Source organism: Malaclemys terrapin, chromosome 5 (genome assembly GCF_027887155.1).
Source record: "Malaclemys terrapin pileata isolate rMalTer1 chromosome 5, rMalTer1.hap1, whole genome shotgun sequence".
Classification (NCBI taxonomy): domain Eukaryota; kingdom Metazoa; phylum Chordata; order Testudines; family Emydidae; genus Malaclemys; species Malaclemys terrapin.
The window spans coordinates 20,232,678-20,257,760 of record NC_071509.1 but is presented as its reverse complement, the minus strand read 5'-3'; the positions used below and the strand labels follow the sequence as shown (position 1 = coordinate 20,257,760).

General features: G+C 37.5%; 1 protein-coding gene across 1 annotated transcript in view; it reads right to left on the bottom strand.

Moving 5' to 3' along the window:
• FAM193A (family with sequence similarity 193 member A) overlaps positions 1-25,083 on the bottom strand; it is a 98,113-nt gene that overhangs the window by 13,763 nt on the left and 59,267 nt on the right. Inside the window, exons 8-18 of the mRNA XM_054030622.1 lie at positions 22,661-22,805; positions 17,593-17,670; positions 16,823-16,935; positions 16,399-16,641; positions 11,736-11,889; positions 11,438-11,617; positions 10,020-10,271; positions 6,863-7,061; positions 4,995-5,267; positions 4,264-4,546; positions 1,839-2,025 (exon numbers count right to left, since the gene is read on the bottom strand). Of these exons, the coding sequence (XP_053886597.1) occupies positions 1,839-2,025; positions 4,264-4,546; positions 4,995-5,267; positions 6,863-7,061; positions 10,020-10,271; positions 11,438-11,617; positions 11,736-11,889; positions 16,399-16,641; positions 16,823-16,935; positions 17,593-17,670; positions 22,661-22,805 (2,107 nt within the window). The remainder of the gene's footprint in view (positions 1-1,838; positions 2,026-4,263; positions 4,547-4,994; positions 5,268-6,862; positions 7,062-10,019; positions 10,272-11,437; positions 11,618-11,735; positions 11,890-16,398; positions 16,642-16,822; positions 16,936-17,592; positions 17,671-22,660; positions 22,806-25,083) is intronic.

Below are 25,083 nucleotides of genomic sequence, written 5' to 3'. Positions count from 1 at the left end.
TTTGTTTACTTTCATCTTGTAGTGGAAGAGGTGGGTGGGGGGATATCAAATGCCAGCAGAGGAGTTTCCAGTTATAGGTCAGGAATTAGTTATGGTGGTTCATAGATTATCAAATGTAATTTGAAAAAGGAGCAAGTCTTTGCTGCCACTGTTTTCCATGTAAATATTTAGTGGTAGGGAAAAAAAATAAGCCACCACCACCACCACATTCATGCAGTTATTTGTTTGACTTTAGGCTAAAACTATAGTCCAATCCAGTAAGCTGGGTTGGTTGTCACTTTGAATTGTCTTTATTGCTATACAATGTAGGTAGTAATGGCTGATTTTGTTTTAATACCCATAAGCATAGTTTTTACCCCAAAATGGGAAAAGCATCAGACACTCCATGAAGTCCACTATGTACTTAACTATTATTACAGATTTTACATGGAAGATAATTAGCTACCATGGTAATGGATGTCTGTGTAAAACCCTAAAATAGATTGCCACATTAAAAGTATCTATTTCAATTTGTAAAAACTGCAATTAAACAGAACTTTTAAAACGTTCATGTTTGCTGCATATGCAAGGAGTATGCACTTAAGTCTTCAGATTCCCATTGACTTAAACACGCTTGAGTCAAACCCTCAGTACTGAAGAAAAGCAGCCAAAACAAAGAGATCCCATAGCCAATTAATAAATATTAAAGCTTTATTATTACTACTTCAAAACGCCTTTTAAGTTGGTCAAGTCAGTGTTTTAGTGCACTTTTCTTACAATTCTGAAAAATAATTCACTAATAAGTATATTTGTAATACTAAGAATTACGAAACTTTTTTTTAAAATTTAAAGAAGCGTTTTAAAGCTTTGCTCGTACTAGATGATGCCAGCTCACCAAAAAAAAGGGCATTTGGTAGTTAAAACAAACCCTTTAAAGCTTCAGAATTGGTCACAGAGTTATATAAATTAGAGATGCAGATTTCTAGTGCCAAGAAGGTGCTTAATAGATTTTGTGGCAAGAATGTTTTGAAGTGCAGTGCTCTTTTACTCAAAGTCATCTCATTACTTATAGATATATACATACGAACAAGCCTAAATAACTTGATTTCATCCCAGAGACAATGTGGCTGAGGTAATATCTTTTATTGGACCAACCTCTGCTGGTGAGAGATAGAATCTTCTGAGCCATACACAGCTCTTCTTACACTTTACGATTACTCATACATGGCTACAAGATCCCCATTTTAGCCATCATGAAACCAGCCTAAGCACCTATTGTTAATCTTTTCTCCAAGTTGACCTCCTCCTAAATCCTCATTTGTTGCTTTCTCTTGAATTACTTCCAGCTGAGCAATCACGTTAGGTATTTTTAGATGCACAAATTTCCCAGTTTAAATTTTATTTTCTACCCTTATATTGAACCTCTCTAGCTCCATCCCTTTCTATTATTTCTCTGTTCTTAGTGTATCACAAAAGGTGGCCAGAGTACAATCACCCTATTTCACAGATTTAACAGAGGTTAATTAATTTGCTTAAATTCACACAGCTGGAAATTTGCCTAAATTCACACAGTGCTGGAAATCTAGCTGTGAAATAGTTTTGTCGTCACTAGCTTATTTTAGTGCTTCTTAAACAATGCTTTAGAATGCATTTTCTATCTACCAAACTCCTACCTTTGCAGTAAGCTGATTATAAGATACCCGATTAAAATTTACAGTTTAAAACGAAAAAAGGAATTTACGGTCATTTATTTTTACTATTACTAATATTACAGCCAATTAGATAATATTACAACAAGCAACAGATGACAGCACACTTGAAAACCGTTACTCTTATTAAAATCATTAAACAAAACTTACTCCTCCATGACCGAAGAACTCACAGTAGCAACAGTCACAGTATTTTCCTTCTTTCTGATTTGTGGATGTTGAGGTACTGGAGCTATGCTCTGAACAGCTGTCTTCATCTTGGCTCTCCTCTCCATCATACTGCTGATGATCATACGTATTACTGTTCTCACAGCGATGGCCCTCACAGTCAGGATCACTGTGTTAAAGAAAACGGAGGGTTTATTACAATATAATAAAAAAGAAACCTATTATATCTGTATATATATATATATATAGAGAGAGAGAGAGAGATGTATGCGAATCAGAAGCAGCAGTTCTCAAACTGTGGGATGTGCATCACCCAAAAACCTATTCTAGCAGTCTGCAGAGCTCTATGTTCAAAACCAAGCAATGAGACTAGGGTGTTTTAAGGGGAGATGGCTACATAAAATGCTCATGAAGTGGTCCACTGAATGAGTAAAGTGGAGAATCACTGTTTAGAGAAATTCATCCTGGTCTAAAAGGTATACTTGTATTCATAATCTGGAAAATAGTTATTTTCATTTCTTAAATGAAAGTAATTCACAAAACTGTGGTCTATGGATCACTGGTGGTCAGCAGAGCTGGTTGGTCACACAGTATTTGCTTTCCTTGTCTCCCCCCTTGCTTCTACATGTGTCCAAGCTCTTTACTACAAACAAGAGTCTCAAGATCAGCTGAAAACAAGGAGCAGACAGAGATCCAACTAGTCCAGTATCAAGTGTCTCAGAAGAAGGGATAAAACTCTGCAGGAGGCAATTATAAAATAATTTAGCCCAGGGAAAGTTTATTCACCAAGAAACACAGGTTGATTTATGTCCTTAAATATTTAAAATAACCTTCATGCTTATAACTTTGCATATGCATGTAATACACGTAAGTGCCCAATCCTTTTTGATTTCTGCTAAGCTCTTGTCCTCAAGAATCGCAAAAGTGAGTTCCGTAAGGTAACTATACATAGTGTGAAAAAAGTACTTATAATTAATGTCTCATTATGAGAAACTGTAAAATGTAGTGCATGTTCTACGTTCTTTATTTAACTCTTCTCAAGGTGAACAGTCCCAATCTTTTCACCATCTCTTCAGACTGATTTTTTTTCCATGTCTCTTCCCATTCTCATCACCGGTCTCTGAACCCCCTCTACTTCAACTATATCCTTTTTAGATGGGATAACAGAACTGAACAAAGTTTTCCCGGTGAGGGTGTACAACTGATTCACATAACAGCATGATATTTTCTGTCTTTTTCTCCATTCCATTTCCTACACATCCTAATATTATTTGCCTTACAGCAGCACCTAGTGCTAACAGAAATTTGGGTTCTATTGCACTAGACTAGGTAACCTATACTCAAAGAAACATTTCTCTTTTGATTGCAAAGAATCATTTTTATACTTCACTAATTTCTCTAGTTCAAACAGCAGTAATACAAAGCTAGCCAGATGTTACAAAGCTAACTTTTTTTTTTTTTTTTTTAATAAAGTAACTCAAGTGGATAGCTAGAACTCTGCTTGGTTCTCAAGCTGCCCCATCATAACTACTGCTGTGGCCTCCCACCTCCTCCATAGCAACCATCACCACAGAACAACAAGTCAGAGTACTCAGAAGAATGACTCAACTGGTTTGCCTTTAGAACATTCCTGCTCTTCAGACACTGGAGAATCAGTGTCACTATGAAATCACTCTGCCATAATGTCCTGTACTCATATAGCACAATTCACCCAAATGCTTTCAAAGATCTTTAAAATTTTAAGCATCACAAAAAAGTTAGTTATTACATTAAATGGGGAACTGATACTCAAAAGTTGCAACTGCAGTTATGGTCAAAACACTGTTTAAATATGGTAGCTTTCTCATGAAGTATGCTCCTTGTATGGTTTCTGAGTTAAGTCTGCTGACTAAACTAACAAAAAGTAAGTTGTGTCTGCTTTTTGTTCCTGGTAGCCCTGTCATAACAATTTTGGTATTACAAAGTGTGATAGGATCTATTCTGGTTTATGCATCATCAACAGAATTTTCTATTGAGTCCCAAATGTAGAAATTATTATTGGGAATGATAAATGAACCAGAAAGCATACTTTGACTTTTCCAACCCAGGTTTCAGCACTCAGTAAGAAAACAGGTCTTTTGACTTATAAGCTGAACAAGTGTGATTCTGCTTGTGACAAAAAAATGCAACCCTACCCCAGAAACACCATGGCCACATTTTCCTGAGAGTAACATCACACTTGATGCGACTTGTGCAAAGTCACACGGCTAGTGAGTGGCAGACCAGGAAACAGAACTCGGGTGTTCTGCTCATCTATCAAATGCACAAAGCCCCCCTCTCACGTTATAATGGTGCACAAAATGGTGCTGCAAGAGTGATTATTTATTTATTTTTAATGTCAATTTAAATATGAACAAAGTAAACTCACCTGCAGATACTTGGTGGTGCACTTACGGAGCTGTTTGTGGTTGAAGTAGGGGGTGCAACTGTGGAGGGACAAAGACCTGAATGTGGATCCACAAATCCAGGGGCCGTTGCAGCAGTTTTGGGGAAAGATGGAGCAGCTAGATTTGGGATATGGGGTGTAGTGGCTGGAGACAGTGCAGCAGGAGAGAGTGAAGGAAGGGATGCTAAACTAGTAGGGCTATTTCGTGGTGCAACTGGTGCAGAATGTCTATGGTCCTCTTTATTGATATTGTGGAACACTTCTCCTAAATTTGGGGAAAAATAAGTAAGTAAGTAAATAATAAAATAAAGTTTACTTCTTTTTTTGAAGGAAGTTAACAGAAATCTACACAAGCGCTAACCAGCCATTCTTGACGTCTAGATCTTTAAAAATCAGGTAAGTGATCTTTTTAGTCACAAACTAAGTAATTAAGATATTCAAGCATATTTAAAGAATATATCTTTAAAATGTATTTTCCATTTTTACACACCAACATTTTGGCCAAACCAACCTCAATCTCAGGACTCATGATTAAGTCCTTTTGGGTTAAGAGATTACAGAAAAAATATAGCTCAAGATTAATAGCTGAGTTTTGATTAAAAGAAGCTGTTTAAACCATTTAAATATGTAATATAAATAATATTTTAAACCCTTTGTGGCTCATTAATTTAGCAACTGACTTCAAGATACTTCACATACATTATAGTTCTTACCTATTGATGAAGGTCTCTTAGATGATACTTTAAACTGGTTGCTGCTTGACTGCACTGTAGTAGCTGTGCAGGAGACAGAAGAAGTGGCAGAAGAGGTTGCCATGACAACTTTATTAGCTTCCATAAAGGCATCCTGGAAATTGTACAGACATTTCTTCTTTGCAGCATTTTTTTTCTCTTTGCTATCTGTAACTGCTGTTGCTTCATTGCTAGATGTAGCAGGAAGTGCTTCAGGTCTTATTTCTGAGAGTGCTGGTGCTAATAGATCACTCCCTTCAAGTGAAACACAGAAATTAAGACTTCTAGAATTACCAGAATTGTGTTTATGGCACGTGCCCAGATTTAAGCATGTTATATTTTTCTGAACTCTGATGTGTACTTCTATATCTAGCCATGTATGTTATTACAGGCCTGGTAGGACTACTGAAGTAAATATGTTCTCGCTGAATGTTAGTCTATGTAAGTGTAACTAAACTTAAATTCTCAGGCCGATTTGTCATATAAACTAAAATTTGAAATGTGTTCTTAAATATCAGTAGCGGTAATAAGCAGCATGCTGCATTACTGTACATATCTGTTCAAACGTTTAATTTTTTAAAGTGAATTTACACTTGTGAAATGTGTAAGATTGACAGCTCTGGAGTCTAATGCCCAGTTTAGCCATATAACGCAAAAGGCACTGACAGCATACCACCTCAATCAGAGTGAGAAGAAAATGTAGCCTAAATGCTTACTTAGTTATTGGCGACTCCAAGTGGCAGTTTGTGCTGGTGTTTTTTGGGGTGTGACTTTCCATAACGGAGATTACTCACTCACATTTTTCCCCCACTAGTGACCTGGATGGAGTATTTTGTTAGTTTTTTAATGCTACTCATAGCTGGGTACAAATTAGAAACAGGCCAGACAAGAGACAACCAAAACAAAAGGCAAAATAAAGTCTCAGAACAAGACAGTTTTTCAGTGAGTCATGTTTTACGACAGGAAGAAGTCTTGCATAAAAATGCAATATTTGTAATGAAAACAAGAGAAGTAGGTACATGTATACATTTACTACTATTTTACTGGTTTAGTTTCCTCTGTTCTATCTCACCTGAATATTTTAGATTTCAGGAATGTTGCTGCAAAGCAGCACAGACTTTTCTGTATCCAACTGCCAATTAGAATTCCCTCAGATTTACTAGTTTAATGAAGCAAGACTCACATGAACCATACATGTACACAATTCCAATTTGGACAAGCCCCTAAATACCTGACCCTATAGTGACAGCTGATCTATAAATTGTTCCTTTTTATGATAAGTGAAAAATTCAAAGGTCTAAGGAAGTGATTCTACAACATAATGTAACATGAAAATATTCTGAAGCTTGTTTTGCATCAAAGTCATCCATTCTGGGTTCTTCTAGCTTTTCTCTCATCACAGCGACAAGAGGAAGGAATTTGTGGCAGCTGTTGTGTTGTTAGTTAGTCTAGCAGTTCTCCTATAATTTTATGAAACAAGATCAAGGTCTTGTGATAGGAGACTCAGGATTTTTACTTCTTATCCCTGCCTTATAAGCATCTCTCTAAACCCACATCCTTCTGTAGCTGCACAAATCTGAAGATGTAAGCATCTCGATAAATTTCTCTCTATATACCGGAGGCCAAGAGAGGCAGTTTCTTTTTGTTTTTGCCCCTGCAATGAGCTTAAAGAGTTTCTACTTTCATGTTTTCAGCCATGGTATAGCTACCATGACTCCCTGTCTATGCAAATCTTTAACTGCTTTCTCAAAAATGATAATGAAATGTACCATTGCCAGACAACGTGCCACATTCAGTTTCATAATGCAGTTTTCATAGCTATTCAGTGTGAAATTATAACAAACCCTCACCAGGAAGTGTGTCGGGCAAAAAAGTAGCTGGATTCCAGTTCTTGTCATTCATCATTTCTGATCCCCAAAGACTTATAAATTTAGAGCTATTCCAGTCTGGAGTGCTCCCAAAACAGCTTGGATAAATATGATCTTGGAGCGATGCATTGAATACCTGATGCTTGTTTGTATGATTCTGAACCGGTGCTGGCGGTAATGCCTACAAAAATTATAAGAGTATTTTCTAATTAATAGTCTGTCTGCCTACACAGTTATTCCAACAGCAATATTCAAGTTTATTATAATAAAGTGTTATGATCCTGTAAGAAATTATGTAAACTAAAAACTAAAAGTTTGTCTCCGAAAGTAACAATTATGGCAAGTTTGTTTATATTTATATATGCATATGTGTGGGTCGTACCTTAACTGCATGTATGTATACACACACATATATAGCTCTTAAAGAGCAACCAGTTGACAGAAATTTTTGAAAAAATTTTCCTTTTATAAAAAGGCGTGTGCATACTGTGTTTCTGTTGGTCTTCACTTTTTATTAAAAATTATATTTGCATAAAAACTGAACCTTTAAGGACTCATTTTTAACTTATTATCTGTGCCTATTCAGCTGCTTCACAATAAAACCCCATTTTAGAACCCCCTTTCTGCCTGACCTCTTGTCAAAAAGTCCAAAACCAACTAAACCCTACTCTTTGACTTAATTTTTCCTCTTTCTTCTTATCCCTGAAGCTTTTCTAATATACTCACTTCACACCTCTTCTACAGATGTTACCAATATAGTTTACTTTCATCTGAATATAGACCAATTGACGTGTTCTGTGATCTTTTTGTATGATACACTAAGATTTTGCATTCCAACTATCTTTGTTTTCATCACAGAAATACACATTTCATTCACTTTGGACCAGACATTAAAGCCTCCATCTCAATCAGACTAAGATCTGTGAGTGCAAGTTTCCTTTAATCTGGAGAGTTACACTTTAAAAGTAGCATTGCAGAGTCCCACATTTTCTGAGTCACTGACTCCATATCAAGTCTGCTCCATTTTCAACTAAAGATTTATAGTTTTCCCAATTGCCAGCTCCGCATATACAACTTGGAAACTGAAAGTGAAGCTGTTTTTCCCCTTTTCACATACCACTGACAGTAAAAGTGATTCAGCCTGTGACGCTGGCAGACCAGATGCCACCTCATGACAGAGCCACAGTCCAATTCACTTGTGTATTAGTATAGATCAAAGTGATTGTTAGGTGCACAAGAGAGTACTTGGTGTTTAAACTTCATGAAAATTAATGGGATGTTACTTGCATTGTTTTCACTTATTTGTATCCGGTTATAATGTAGTACCCAACATTTACATTGTGTATGCCCTTGTAACTAAATAATCCATCAAATGAGAAAGAAGCCTTGTGGAATGCTAATCATGAATTTTAACAGAAAAGTGCTAATTTCAAAGCAAGTGGTCATTGTGAGAGATGATCGGAGGTCAAAGATTCAAAAATGCATTCCTCACTATCGGTCATCAAATGAAAAGCCCACGTGGGTAGTAAAACTGCCAGCTTGTTTTCTGTAAAAGCAGCTATAAGTATGGATTAGGGAAAGATCCTGCGTGTTTGGACTCCTACAGGGAAGTGTATCAGATACAAAACAGAGCTCCCAGAGACAATCTGAGAACCCTGAAAAGACTTTGGGGAAACTGGCAATTTATTATATCACTGCCACCATTTGGAATTACAAACTGACTCGCCTGTACATATATTTTTACCTGTTTTAACCTCTCAATAACTCTCACTTCCTTTTCATAGCTAATAAACCTTTAGTTAGTTTACTATACAATTGGCTACCAGAGCTGTCTTTGGTGTAAGATCTAAAATACAAATTGATTGGGAGTAAGTGACTGGTCTCTTGGGATTGGGAGCAACCTGAGTGTATTGTGATTTTTGGTTTAATGACAAAGTCCAGTTTGTTTAAGTGGCAAGGTAGACTGGAGGGCCTAAGGAGACCGTCTGTGATCTATGGTAAGACTGATATAATGATTCAGGAGTTCACATTTGTTATTGGTTTTGTGAAATCTAATTCTAGAACATACCACCAGTGTGGGGTGTCTGCCCTGTTTTCTGACAGTGTGTCCTAAGATAGACAGTCACAATTGTGAGCCACTCCAGACAGCATGACACAGGCTAAGTTCAGCTTTCCACACTACATACACAACCCCATTAGCCTTTCATTTCAGAGGTGATTATGCATGACAGCACAAGGAACTTCCCGCTCTCCCCCAGTGTTGTTTGCCACCTCGCAGAGCTCAGATTGAGTTTATGGGGCTGATTAGAATACTTTATACATGAAAAATTAACTAATTGATTTTGAATAAAATTACGTGGCACTCCACAGAGCTAAGTTTTAGAATCCCTTTTCAGAGCAGACTTGTACTGCAAGGGTGAAATCACATTTTTGTTTCAGTCTTATCTGACAGTCTTCATTAAATGCAAAAAAAAAAAAAAAAACCCTCTAAAATTTAAATCAGAGGAACTAGGCAATTATCTGGCCCCACTCACTATAGTGTCAGAGTGTTTGACCATCTCCAGGTGAACATGGATTACAATACCATTATCTTGCTAGTTAACCATGCTCTTTTGCAGAAGTGCTTTGCTGAATTTACTCTCTCCTAAAAGCACAAAAACATTCAACAAGTAATCCTCTACACTTGTCCTTATTCACAGTATCATCATTTTGATCCAAATCCAGGACAGCAATGCTGAAAAGGAACAACAGCTGCCTTTTTTCTATTCACTTTTGACCTCAAATATATACAAATTTAAAATTTAGCATAGCCATATTACATTAAATGTAACTATGCTGATCTTTTAAAGATTTCCTCTTGTCCCTATATCCATTCCAACTGATAAGAAACTGAAAATCTTTACCAAGATTAGCCTGATGATAGCAACTGCTAATCCGGTTATGGCCAAATTCCATCAGAACTGGGGTATTCTCAATTTTGGGTTTCGCTTTTTACAGAATGTATGAGTAGATACCTTTATAAATTAGGAAAAAAGTGAAGTGTAATGTGCCAATAAGGCCTTAAGTTAAATTACTGTAATGCACACGAATTTACAATTGTTTTCCTGAAACTAGAAAGCATTTTTTTAGTCACACTTACCTTATTGTGTGTAAAGGGGGAAGCTGTATATAAGGTAGGGTGGATAAGTGGACGAGGCAGATGAGGAATAGTATGCAATGGTACATGTCCATGTATATGGGGGTAAAGGTGAAGTGCAGGATGTGCAGGTTTTTCTGGGTTCACAAACTGATGGCCAGCAGGAAGACGTCCGGCTGCGAGCGCTGAAGCAGTCAGACCTGAAGCTTCCTGTTTGCAAACATGGCATTCACAAGTATTTGGACCTTGGTCAGCCTGTAAGGAATGAAAAGTTACTCTCCTCATTTTGTCAGACAAGGAATTCAGGTAGTTTTATTTCTTTTAAATGTCACAAATCAGCAAGTCTAAATATTGTTTAGTGTTGTATAATAAAGGAGAATGGGTAAGGAGCAATTTACACATTTATACAGGTTTAAAACCAAAGTTCAATATTCATCAGGGTTCACAGGTCCAGAGTTGTAGCAAAGGCAATGTAGAGCTACTCAAAGCATTTTTATGGTGGTTCCTATGGTCAGGACTACAAAGGCATGAGGCACGGTTTGGTTCTTGCTTGGAAGGAGTTAATGAAGGCAACTGATTTTGTTCCACAATCAAACTATTGAAAAGCTTGATTATCTGTGTGGAAATGATCCAGTCAGAATATGGCATTATGAATGCAAGCAAGCAGATTTATAATAGATTATAATGGTTGTTTTCCTCAATAGTACATACAGGTTCCTTTGGATTTGTAGCAACTGTCTTTTAAAAAAAAAATTAGCTCACACATAACTGACTTTAATTTTTTTTTATTTACTCATTGAAATAGAAACCATTACATGCTGAGCAGAGAGCCAAGTATGATATTTGGGAATTTTTAGTAAACTAATTAGCAATCCAATAAAATATTGAGTCACAACAGATCTTCATGCAAGACATCCATATAAAGAAAGTATGAAGCACTAACCTAGACTCCCTACATTTGCAAATCAGTTTTAGATACATTATTGAAATATCCATTAATTGCTTCAACCAGTGGGGAAAAATCATTTTCTGTCACTTAACTAAAACGTTTTCACCATTACAGCTCAGAACAGTAAGTTCATCCTAGATTTCTGTTACGTATTCAACAGTTTAAGTTCATACTGACTGAAGTACTATTTCAACCAGGAAGCAGGATTTTTAAGACAGCAGCAGCAGAGTACAACTCCTTACAAAAGGTCTCAGATTTAGGTTCCAGGAAGGCCAGCCATCACTAGATTTCTAACTGTTATATATTCAGTTGTGAAAATAATATAAGTCTCATAATGACAGCTACACAGATAAAAAGACTCCCTATATCTGCAACTTACCTTCTAATTAAACCATTTTCACTGCAAATAATCTCAAATAGTCAAGATTTCAAAGGTATCTTACAACAGGTACAAGACTTCAGTGAGCTATACCTGCTGACTGGGGTAAGATGGGGGTGGACTATCCATTTTTGCCTCATCTTTCCTTAATGTTCTTTTTCCTAGAGTTATTTCGTCCTTCTGAGTCCCCGGTGGTTCACCACTGCTTTCCCCATCTGCTTCTTCATCATCTGCTTCTGAAGAACTGCTGCTAGTACTGCTCACCTGAGGAGACTGAAAATCCGTAATTTAAAAAAAAGAAAAAGAAAAAAAAAAGAAAAAGATAAACCAGTCTCCAATGATTGTTTCACTTGACAGATTACATACATTTTGTGACTTTAAAGTACTATACCTCATCTTTCAATGCCATGTTTTCCCCTCCACCATTTAATTCGCTATGGATTCCATTCATGTTGGCTACGACCTCTGCATCATCATAGTTATTCAATGGGTAGATATCAGCAAATTTTGCTGATAATGGTGCAACATCTTCATCATCACTACCACTGGGGAAAGAGAGGCTTACATAAATGATAATGATCAGTAACCTAAGCCACTGTGAAAGCAATTACTAAACATTGGAATGAAATAAAATTTAGATACATAATTTGTATTTCAATTTAAATTGATCTGCTTCAAAATAATTAAAGACAGCTGTTTTTTAAAATCACAAGACTTACTAACTACCTACCATCTAGCCTGTTTAAGGTAATAGCTTAACTCCTCAGCAGAAAGCCTGGGCTAAAAAGATTTTCTAGTATTTTTATAGGCAATTTTCCCCTAATACTATGCCATCAAGAAATCCAATAACTCCCCCATGCCAAAACACAATGAAGGGTAAATCCAGCCTTTCCTTTGATGAGACAAAAGCCTTACTTCAAATGAGTTTCTTGGTAGAAAATGTGTAACGTGTAAAAATTACAAATATTTCAAGCACTGACAATGTTAAGTCAGCATTCCCCACACGAATTACTAAGTATACCAATCTCGTTTTTTGATTAATGATGGTTCATTTTAAAATTTTCCCCTACCACCACATTCTTGGATACCACTATGTTAAAAAAAGCATTCATCCTTCAGGCCTTCTCATAGTGCCTATTCATACAATTCCTGAATAGAGGACTAGAAATTTTTCCTGACATAACTAAACAAAAAGTATGCAAGCTTAGTTACCTACCTCACGAGGGTGTTGCAAAAGTTTAATTTGGTAATTTCTGTACAGTACTCAAACATATAAAAGAGCTCTTTAAGTGTATTATTATGTCCTTTTGCATTCTAGTAAGACTTTTTGCTGAGATTTAATTACAGTACAGTACCATTATCCATACGTCACATGTGCCACAGGGATAGAAATACCTAAGAGATTATTTAGGCCCTAATTTGAGAAACAGAATGATCCTCCCCTGAAGGAAGAGTGAACTAGTGTCTGTCTGTACATAACACTGCCTTCAGTAAGCGATGTTTAAATTAGCATCTCGTGAGACAGTTAATATTATTGATCTTCATTCCTGGAGAACTGAAGTTAGCTTAAGAACTTCTGAGATAATATAGCAAAATATTGGCAAAAGCAGATCTGTAATATTACAAAAGCCCTCCCTCATCTTTGTAAAATTTTCAAAGATGAAGAACTAGAGGGTATAGATAATTTAAATACAGGATAAGAAAACCTAATGAAATTTTTCAACACCACAATGCAACATTGTAGAACTACCCAAACAGCTGTCTTGGTCTATTTAGGCATTAGCTAGTATCAACACAGCAAACAGACAGATATAGATGCTAGTTTTAAGTAGACAGGAAAATTGAAATACTTGCACAAGGCTAGTTGTTTTGTACACATGCTGATTTAATGTGTGTCAAAATAAACAAAAAAGCTGAATGGACTTCTGGCACTTTAACTGCTTCAAACAGAAAAATAATTACGGTGATCAGAAACATTGAGTATAATGCAATTGTGCCACTGCATAATTTGCCACATAAATGCCCTTTTATATTCCAGAATCTATGCTTTCATTAGAAAGCAGTAAGTCTTTAGCTGTAATAAATGCAAAGATAAATTTTGAAATGAGACCCAGGTATAAATCAATGAAGTGATATTAGCCTGAAACAATAATTAACAAATCTGTGCTATCCCCATTCATTTCAATAAAATGTTAACATTGAATCTTAATGACAACTCCCTAAAATACCTATGTTAGCTATTTCACTACTGATCACTATAGCAGAATCAACTTAATGTTCTTCACTGTTGTTGATGTGTCATGTACTGTAACAGGGTGTAGTAGTTAGTTGCTATCAAGGCTTGATGGGTGGGGAATAAAAAATTCAATCCACTCCCACAACATTAAAATCATTTCTACCCCTTTCTGGTTTGGGGAAGGGTCAGGCAGCAATGGCAAATGCCTCAGTTTCTAAATTCACTATGATTTTTAGAGGAGATGAGAACTTTCACTGCACAAGAATCTTCGCTATAAGTCTTAAATTAATGTCAACTCAATAGTCTTGACAGAAGAGTTCAGAAGTCAGTTACTTGTAATCAGGTGACTAACCTTTCAAAAAGTCACCTGTTCTCACACTAAAAAAAAAAAAAAAAAAAAAAAAAAAAAAATCATTAGGCAGTTCTTATATTCAGGTTTATCATTGCTCTTTGTAAGGCAAACCACAAAAATACGAGTTATGATTGTCTGAGGAGTGTCTGGTTAGTACATGACAGATAAGGTTGTATTCCTTAGGCATGTGGTGCATGTGTAACAATATTTAATTCACAGAGGATTAAAGCCAATTTTAAAAGAAAATTTAAAAAAGCAGATTTTTCAAGTTTAAAATCAGATTTTTATTTAAACTAAATTAAAAATAAATCTATTTAAAGATAAATTGGAATTTATGACAACTTATGTTAAGGCCTTATTCTAATTTATTAAAATGATTTAGATTAAGTGAAACCCTGTTATAGTCTTGGCCTTCACAACATCCTCTGGCAAGGATGTTCCACAGGTTGACTGTGCGCTATGTGAAAAAATACTTCCTTTTGTCAATCATATCTCCCCTTAGTCGTCTGTTTTCCAAGCTGAAAAGTCCTAGTCTTATTAATCTCTCCATAGCAGTTCCATACCCCTAATAATTTTCGTTGCCCTTTTCTGAACCTTTTCCAAAACCAATACATCTTTTTTGAATTGGGGTGACCACTTCTGCACACAGTATTTAACATGTGGGAGTACCATGGATTAATATAGAAGCCATATGATATTTTCTGTCTTATTATCTATCCCTTTCCTAATGATTCCCAACATTCTGTTCGCTTTTTTGACTGCCACTCCATATTGAGTGGATGTTTTCAGAGAACTATCCACAATGACTCCAAGATCTCTTTCTTGAGTGGTCCCAGCTAATTTAGACCCCATCATTTCATATGTATAGTTTGGACTATGCTTTCCAATGTGCATTACTTTGCATTTATCAACATTAAATTTCATGTGCCATTTTGTTGCCCAGTCACCCAGTTTTGAGAGATCCTTTTGTAGCTCTTCACAGTCTGCCTAGGACTTAACTATCTTGAGTAGTTTTGTATCATCTGCAAATTTGGCCACCTCACTGTTCAGCCCTTTTTCCAGATCATTTATGAATAAGTTGAATAGGTCTGGACCCAGTACAGACCCCTGGGGTACACCACTATTTACCTCTCTCCATTTTGAAAACGGACTATTTTTTCCTACCCTTTGTTTCCTATCTTTTAACCAGTTACCAATCCATGAGAAAACCTTCCCTCTTAACCCATGACTGCTTTCTCTGCTTCAGAGCCTTTGGTGAGGGACCTTGTCAAAGGCTTTCTGAAAATCTAAGTACACTATATCCACTGGATCCCCCTTGTCCACATGCTTGTTGACCCCCTCAAAGAATTCTAGTAAATTGGTGAGGTACGATTTCCCTTTACAAAAACCATGTTGACTATTCCCCAACAAAATTATGTTAATCTAGGTGTCTGACAATATTGTTCTTTACTATAATTTCAACCAGTTTACCCGGTACTGAAGTCAGGAGTACCGGCCTGTAATTGCCGGGGTCACCTCTGGAACCTTTTTTAAAAATTGGCATCACGTTAGCTATCCTCCAGTCATTTGGTACAGAAGCTGATTTAAATGACAGGTTACAGACTACAGTTAGTAGTCCTGAAATTTTACATTTGAGTTCCATCTGGTCCTGGTGACTTATTACTGTTTAGTTTATCAATTTGTTCCAAAACCTCCTCTAGTGACATCTCAATCTGGGACAGTTCCTCAGATTTGTCACCTAAAAAGACCAGCTCAGGTTTGGGAATCTCCCTCATATCCTCATATATAATTAAGAATCTCAATTAACGTAATGTGTATAAACATAGCATATCCTCTTGGTATGCAAAAGCAGCAACAAATATAGCATAAAAGCAAACCAACATGTTTTAATGGTTACCAATCACTCAAGCAAATTTTCTTTGGAAAAATACCTAAAAAGTACAAATGCAAAACAAATTTAAAACAATGATTAAGTCAAGATTTCCTGCTCGCTGATTTAAATAATAATTTAAAAATCAGTGATTTAAATCAATCCACCCTGATTTCACTTAGGGTAGATGTCTAAAGCAAGATTTCAAATGATGTGTGGAACAAAATGTGTGGAACAACAGACAAGTCATCTAGCTAGCAGGTCACCATCCAGAATGTTTACCCTTGCCACTGCCAGTGGCTAAATATGTAAGCAGGGTTCTGTTGTAGATGTCTCCCTGAACTCCTGAATATACAGCTGTTTGGAGGCATAAAACTAAGACATATGTTCAAGAATTACTACTTTATTATAATGAATTCAGGCAGTTGATACCTCTCAGAATAAGTTCCCCAATGTGGCTAAGTACTACTGCAAATATAAGTGTTAAATCTTTAAACAATGATAGTAATTTAAAGTGAAACTATCAACCTTCTGTCTTCCGTAATTCTCTCAATTTCATTATGATTCCAAATTTTACAATAAAAACAGCAACTCACAAAGTTGGTGCAGAGCCATTATCTGTAAGAATGAGTCTTGGGTGCTGCTGAATTGTGATAGGAGAGCTGGAACCTGATTCGGAGCTTGCTGAAGACATACTAGGTGGGCGGATCTCAGACATATACCCCGGAGCAGAATCAATTTGTAGTGGTAACTGGTTAATATGGATGTCATCTGTTATTGGTGAATCCATGATGCCACATGTTAAAATGTGTGAAAGGCTGCAGTCATCACAAGTACATCTGCTCAAGAATTAAGATAGTAATAAAACTTATCAGTGTCACAGATTTTTAAAGGTATTGTTTGAAGTTGCATTCAATTTTACTAAATGCACTGTGCCAGTTACAATATTTGATATCCTCTTTTCTCTAACCCAAGAGATTAATGTTTTATTATGAACCCATATTAAAAACATCAGCTCACCTTCTTCTATAATTACAGTTGGGACAGTCAGGCATGCTCAAACGTGATGACAACATATGCCTCATTGTGTCTGTGAAGTTGTTCTCACCAGCTAGTGCTTTCTTGTTATTTAACTAAAGTAAATTGTAAGGCAGTGTTTTAGTATTGCAAGTAAACGTTCACTAAAATTTTAACCGGTTTATAGCATAACTAATGGCAAAAAATATCCTTTCCTTTTGTAATGCCCAACTTAAAAAAAGACAATTATAATGCAAGTAATAACTTGATAAAAGTATCCTTTTGATCATCTATCACAATACCCAAAGTCAAAAACATTTATACCTATAAAAGTTTAAAGTTAGAAGCAGTAACTTATGGCATTCAAAAATGTTAGCTCAAAAAAAAAAAAAAATTATTTCCATATTAAAGAAATCACATGGCGAAGTCAATCTCTCTGACCCAGTTATAACTGGAGTTTTGTATATTATTTTTATTAGATCACGACACAGAGTTCTTTCACTTCAACAGTTACATTCCTTCTATGGATATACACAAAGGGACTAACATGTAGTAACAAACTCAATTACCCTTAAAGTTCAGAAAAAACATGGGGGCCCAATTCTGTAGCTAATCTGTGCTTAACTCCCATTTATCCAAGTGAGTTCTAGGCATAGGATTGAAGAATTAGAGCACATATGGTTAGTGCAATATACAGATTACTCTTTCAGCTGCAAGTGTGTCTCTCATAGTATACAGAAAATATTCAAATTACTAAAACACCATAATCCTACCTGCTCTTCAATAAAACGCCTCTGTTTAAAAAATTCCCAGTCTTCTTTTAGCATGCGCTGTTTTGTTTTCATTGCCATCTAAAACAGGATATAAGGAGATGCATTGGTTTAAACATGAAAATACTACACTGTATTTGTTAGGTCACCATCAAAATTTTATTTTCTTTATCTTGTCCATGTTTATTTCAGAAAACTCACAAGAATCTTGTGTAATTAAAAAGTAAGTTATTAAAGTTATATTAAAGATAGAATTTATCTTATCCAAGTGCTCTTCTTACTTCATTACTAAAGCCACTGTATTTTAACTCTAAGCAAATTTAAAATAATTTTGGCAATCTTCCCCCTCTTGCACCCTCCACACTCCAGTTAAGTCTTTACACTGACATTAAGTTCCATTTTATACTATATACAAAATTTTGATAACATTTAAAGTGTTCTGCATCAGATACCCAATATCTCATCTCCTGATCCATGTGTGAAGCTCTAGCAATGCAGGACTTCTGGCAAGTCCCAGATATACGCTCAAGGTCAAGAGCAAATCTTGTGGTGTTCCACAGACCTAGAGCTCATCATTCAATCATAGAAGAATATTTGTTACTGAAGTGGGACTTTTCTTTTTTGTAAGATTACATAAAAAGAAAAGCTCAAGTTTAAAATTATAGCCATTCACATGTAATGATCTAGACTATCACTGTTTAAGGTTGAGCTTAAAATGTACTTCTTGCCTATGGTTTAACTAACTCAGCAAGATACTTTTTATTAATTATAGAGTACCTTGGGGCACATTACTGGAAAAGCACTATTAAAATCAGATTACATTTTGTCTTTGAAGAGTACACTTTTTAGAGTTAACAAACAATACTACAAACATAAAGCAAACAAAAGAAAAATCCATAAATGTTTGAGACACAGGTGGGTGAGATAATATCTTTTACCGGACCACCTTCTGTTGGTGAGAGAGCGCCCAGACCTGAAGAAGAGCATTCTGTAAACTTGAAAGCTTATCTCCTGGCAACAGAAGTTATCTTTTATTTGACTAATGCCTCACCCACCTTGTCTCTAGTATCCTGGGACCAACATGAATACAATACTATATACAGTAAATTTCTGAACAGTGAAGTACAAAAACAGAGTTTCTCCATATGTTTCCCAAATCAATTTGAAAGAACTGTTTCAGTAGGTAAGGGAAAGCACCTATCCAGGTTTCTTTCAACACTTACACTTACATTTAGCAAGTAAGTACTAGAAATTCAAAACCTTTCAGAGGTTATATATTTATGGAACAAAATTTGCAGCAAATGAACCAGAATTTATTATTAGCAGCTCATGTTGTAACCCTCAGTTTGTAATATTACCTTAACTTAATATTTCAAGGAATAAACATAGAATTTAAACATGAACATGAGTTTAAAAGATTACAATAGGAGTATTGTTTCACTCAGGAAATATCATGCTGAACTATCCCCGCTACACCTCAACACTTGAATTTGAACGTCACTTACCATGATTTTGCTCTTTGATGCCGATATCAAATGTAATTTGGATTAATACTATTCAATTTTGAATTCCCTTGCTCTGAAGGGAATATGTTAGTTTACACTAACAGCAATACTGTAAGTCATGTAATGCTTTTAAATGGTTAAGAGAACTAGTTAGCATGAACACTTATGGACCATCCTTTGTACCACTTTTCAGAGAGACTAAAATGTATTATATGGCCAAAAATCAGGAATGCTCAAGATCTATTCCTGGCGCTGCTACTGACTGTTTTGAGGACATAGTCACTTAATTTCTGTAATCAATTATTCTACCTACTTATCCATCCCTTCAAGTAGCGCCTATCACTGCTAAATCTAGGCACCTAAAAAAAAATACTTATTCACCTACCTTACATGGGTGCTGTGTGGATCAACCATTCCCATTTGTACAGTGCTTTGCAACCACCACACTATAGTGGATGCATTTAATCTCTACTAGTTTGAGAAGTCATTTCACTTCTACTGTAGTCACTGTTTTGGGCAAGACTGTGAGATGCCCTCGCTTAGGCACAAAGGAGTGGATGGACAAGCAAGAAGCCTCCCCTACACACCTGTGCATCTCGACAATAATTGCTGTATTTTTCCTCTCCATGGGAGCAAGCTAGTAAAGAGGGGTGGGAAGGGAGTGGGGTCATTATTCTGTCCCCTTCTGTGGAGCCCGGCTGGCATACAAGATTGAGCAGATTACCAGGACCTCATATGCAAGCAGCAGTCCTGTGATTGTGCCTCAGACAGGCATAATTTCTCCAGTGTTCTTCCTGGCATGGTTAGATTCCACACTCCTCTCTATACAAGGACTGAGTTATTAAAGTCAAAATCTAGGCCTTTAAATATAGGGATTCTCACAAACTAATACGATCTTTCAAATGGATAAAGATTGCAAAGTATGACAAATGCACTAGTACTACCAGACATCCTCATATTCATGTTCTTAAAGCAATGGCATAAAGGCTACTTCAGAGACATTAGCCTTTGAATACTTCAGTATGCAAATTAATCATACCATAATAGCCTGAAACTGCTTTTGGTGTTTCTGTGAGAATTTAATCATTAAAGAAAAAAGCTCTGCTTCCAGAATAATGTTACTTCATTAAATAAATGAGGATCACAGGCTGTAATTCCTTTTTAGGACTTTTAAATGTTCTTTATACCAGCTGCTGATAGCATAACAGATTAACTTTAGAAGTCATCAGGATCATCTTAAAATCTGTTTGTGGGAAGAAACCTGGACATATTTGAGATGGTCTATGTTAGTCTTTTCCTGAGGAGTAACTGCTCTGACAGGCCCACCTTTCCAGGGCTACACTTTAATTCAGAAGGTGATGGATATTTTTTCTGTAGCGATGCCTAGGGTGTCAGGAACTTGTTCTCTTGGGCATCTGCCCGCCCCACTTTTTTTTTTTTTTTTTTTTTTTATTTTATTTTTTTAAAGTGTGTCTTACTTTAATCACTGCTTCCCCTACATTCTTTTATTTACATGACATCTGTTTGTTTTTTTTAACTACACTGATTTTATATTATCTAACTTGTGACTCTTTACCTGTAATGTATTTTGCTTGCATAATACCTTGAGTAAATCTGTCAAGAGGTTTTTATTCACAAAGATATTGGAAGATGTTGTAGAAGGACTTTGCCGAGCTTTTCTCATGCCTACAAATTCTATGAGGCCTTAACAGTAGGTAGCATCTGTCGCTCCAATGTGGATTTTAGATATGCTGGTTCAGTTTAATTCCTCAACAGCAACACACATTTCTTATTTTTCCTAGTGCTATTTTAAAATGTGTATACATGCTACCAGGCGACTTGTTCTAACCTGTAACTCTACTTCTGACCATTTTCACCAACATATCCGAGATGAAAAGGGTGCAAAGTCTAGTTGCAGCATAGCAAAATTGATATTCGTAAAATTCTTGGATTTTTTTTTGTTTTGTTGCTTGCTTTGTGTATCTTCTTCAACAGAAGCATTGTCCTTATTGACACAATTTCTTCTGCCTTGCCTTCCAGATTTGTGGAGACCATCTCAGTGATCCTTCTCCCCTCAGATATTCTTTACATATGGACTCTGAACACCCCATATATTTAGAAACTATAAAAGCATAGCATAGCTTCTGCCCAATCACAGCTTTTTATTTATTTAATTTTAAAGAGAGAGCTCATTTTACCATAAGAAAGTGCTTGTTTTCACTTACTGGAGTTTGCTTCTGGTTCTTGCTCCATTCATACAGCTAAATAATTGGTGGCAATTCAATAGTTTCCTTGTCTCAGCCTCTTGTGTTAGCAAAGGGTCCTTCTCTTTGACTGTGATGCCAGTGTACTGATCTCTTCATGGAGGGAGGTCCAGTTCACCTCTTTTAACCATTCACTCATGCTCCCAATGGCAGGACCATTTGAAGCAAGCAATGGCTTGTTTATAAATCGCTCTTTTAAAGAAAAAAATCCACTCTTTCCTAGGAGGCTCACCTACTGGTAGTCCTCCCCACCCCCCCACCCCCCCCCAAAAAAAAACAAAAAACAAAAAAAACAGGAGTCCAAAATGCTTCCCGTTTCCAATTACACAATCTAGTGGATAGCTCCCAAAACTGCACTGTATCTCTGTAGCATTCTCTCATATGTCTAATTGCAGGAGACTGGTTGAAGTCTGCACTCAGACACATGCTGAACACTTTATATCAGATGATGTCTACTATAACATGTGCTTATTTCCTGCTTATAAACTCATCGTGCAAAGACCTACACCTCTCAAGCCCCAGGAAGACTAGGAATTTTAGAAGAGACACTCTCATTTACACATGCAAAAATGGGTTCCACTGTCCCCCCTCAAGAGCTTCTCTTCTGATGCCTATAATTATACTTTATAAAACAAAGATGCAATACAGCCTTTAACCATTTGTATTCATTGTTAGTACATGAATATTACAAGGGAATTCAAATAAGGTAAAATCAGATAGGCAACTACTGTGAAGACAGTTACTTCTGTCTGGTTCTTATAAACACTAGCAAATCTTCATTATTTGCTGTGTCTACTTTTCTTTAACAAAATGGTGATTTTTCACGTTTAGTATACCTAGGATGCAAGCTATACTGGTGGCAGAGTTTGGCAACAAGAATTTTCTTCAGATGCTTTGAAACTATCCTCAAAATTTTATGCAAGACATTAACAAAGACATTGCTAACAGACTTTCTTGCAACATCCCACAGTGGATTGTACTGGTTGTTAACTAAGCAGAAATGAGTAACTTTACTGACAATGTACATAAAACACGGGGATTACGTTTTTAATCTAACAAAACTCATCTTATAAAGACAATTTTTTCTTATACAAAAGTAGTAATTAAAATACACCGATGTATCATGTGTATGCTACAGGAATTCAGGCTAAGTAATCGTTCATTTTATATCAGCACCTGTATTCCATAGTTATTATAGTACCTTGACTAAAGGTCAGGATTTTTGGAGTACATGTTTGCAGTATATAACTTTGTATGTTTTACATTTACTGCAAGGCAGGCAATAGCTTACATGGTCCTTACCTGTTCATCTACATAATCATCTATTTTTTTCTGGCATTCAAGCCAGGCTTCAGCCACTTGACCCATCTCCTGTTCCAATTGATGATACCTTTGTAGCAAGGTACTATACATATCTTCACTACAGGAATCGTGTGTTGTTCCAAGCCTAAAAGTTTAAATTGCAATTATTAGAGGATGAAATAGAGGCAGAGGCATGCACCTAATAATCAAAATGATTCACTGGTGTCCACTAACCTTTCTGATATACACCACCACTTAGAATCATAGAAAATTATGGTTGGAAGAGACCTCAGGAGGTCATCTAGTCCAACCCTCTGCTCAAAGCAGGCCCAACCCCAACTAAATCTTAAAATAGTTTTAGGATTAAAAAAAAAAAAGGCTTTAGGTCATTAATGTAACTACAGTAACTGACACAGAAGCTATTTGGCCACTAGTTCCCCAAAACATGTTTATCTGTATTTTTAACACAGATCTGACAACAGTTCACTCTTGATGTTCTGTATCCAGTGTAAGCAATAGTAGTGAGTACAGAAGAAGCGTAACATTTCCATAGCAAACCTGGGGTCATCGCAACTGCGACATTTATTCACCCAGCTTTATTGCTTGATATACTTACCTTCCTGAACCACATGTGCGTTAAGTACAGATGACCATCTACCAAAGAGCTGGATAGCAAAGACATACCCAGGTCTGGTGAAGCGTTAATCAGCACAATGATTAAGGATGACACTAATTATTTAATAGCTAGGGCTGTTGGGCCTCCACTTGGGGAAACAGACATGAAATCAAGCTATTGCATAACTTGGTTACACACAGTAACTCATACTCCTGGGGGAATTTTGTGCCACTGCGCATGCCCAGAATTCATGTCCCCCGCAGACTTTTTTGCTTCCCCACAGCAAAATGACTTTCTGATTGGGAAGCAAAGGGAAGCCACAAGAACGGTCATGCTGTCGCTCCCCAACAGCACACATGTTTCAGGCGCCCGGAGCAGCCAGCGGAGAGCTAAATCGCTGGGGGGGGGGGGGGGGGGGGGGGGGAAGGGGGCAGGGCTGGGAATGCCTCAGCCAGTGGCTCCTACCTTGCTTATCCCAGCTGGGCTGGGGAGGATGGGACTTCCTTTTCCTTTACAAGGAGTGGCCAGGTCTGTGTCAGACTCACCCCCAGAAACCTCTCCGCCTACAGGAAGCTCTGCACCACCTCCCACCCCCTTCCTGCCCCCATTGCTCCTCAGCCATAGGGGAGGGGTTCACTCTACAGGTAGCGGCTTCCCCTGTCCACCCAACCCCTGTGCATCCAGACCCACCTCAAAACCAGATCACCCCGCCAAGCCTCACCCCCTACACCCAGAACCCCTCCACCAAGCCCCTGAACCCACACCCTGACAAACCTCACCCTCTGGAATGGGTTACCTAGGGAGATGGTGGAATCTCCTTCCTGGGAGGATTTTAAGGACAGGCTTGACAAAGCCCCAGCTGGGATGATTTAGATGGGAATTGGTCCTGCTTTGAGCAGGGGGTTAGACTAGATGACCTCCTGAAGTCCCTTCCAACCCTGATATTCTATGATTCTGCATCTGGACCCCACCCCTGCACCCAGACCACCCCCTGCACTCGATCCTCCCACACCCGGAACACCCTGACAAGCCTCCCACACCCAGATCCCCATCCCACTGAGCCCCACCAAGCCAGCACCTGGACCCTCCCTCTAGCTGAGCCCTCCACACTCAGACCCCCCTGCAGAGCCCCAACTACCTTCACCTGAACCCCCCCTGCCGAGTCACATGGTCTCTGAACCCAGAATCCCCTCCCCCCATGAGCCCCTGTTCATCCAGATCCCACCACGCCTGGACTCCCCACCAAGCTGGCCACACCCAGACTGCCTCACACAGAACCCTATCACCTCACATCTGCATCTCTCCACATTCAGTCCCTCCACACTTGGCTCCAGCTGGGCTGAACCGGCCTGCCTACATCTAGTGTGCTTGGCATAGAGGGGCAAGGCCCCGGGTGTTTCTGGAGTTGGCCTGGCCCTTGCGCTGTGTCAGGGTCAGATGCATCTTCACTGCTGAGTCCATGTCCCGGGGGGATGGGGAGGATGAAGGCCTGCAGGGTGATCACCCACCTCTGTGCAGTAATTGGCCTGTGCTTTCCACTGTGCCATGCTGGAGCCTCTGCATTTATTTATTCCAAATAAAATTTGCAGAATTTTAAAATAGTGTGCAGAATTTTTGTGGGTTTTTTTGGCACAGAATTCCCTCAGAAGTAAACTCACTTTCTACCCATTAGTGGCTGCATTTGTTCTAAGATTGGTAGGTTAAAAGACACTTCTCCCTCAGAGGGGAAGTTTCAGGAATGGATGACAGAGGCTTTCCTGCTCCCCTACTACTGTGGAATCAGCAGTTTTATTCCTGCTTATTCCTT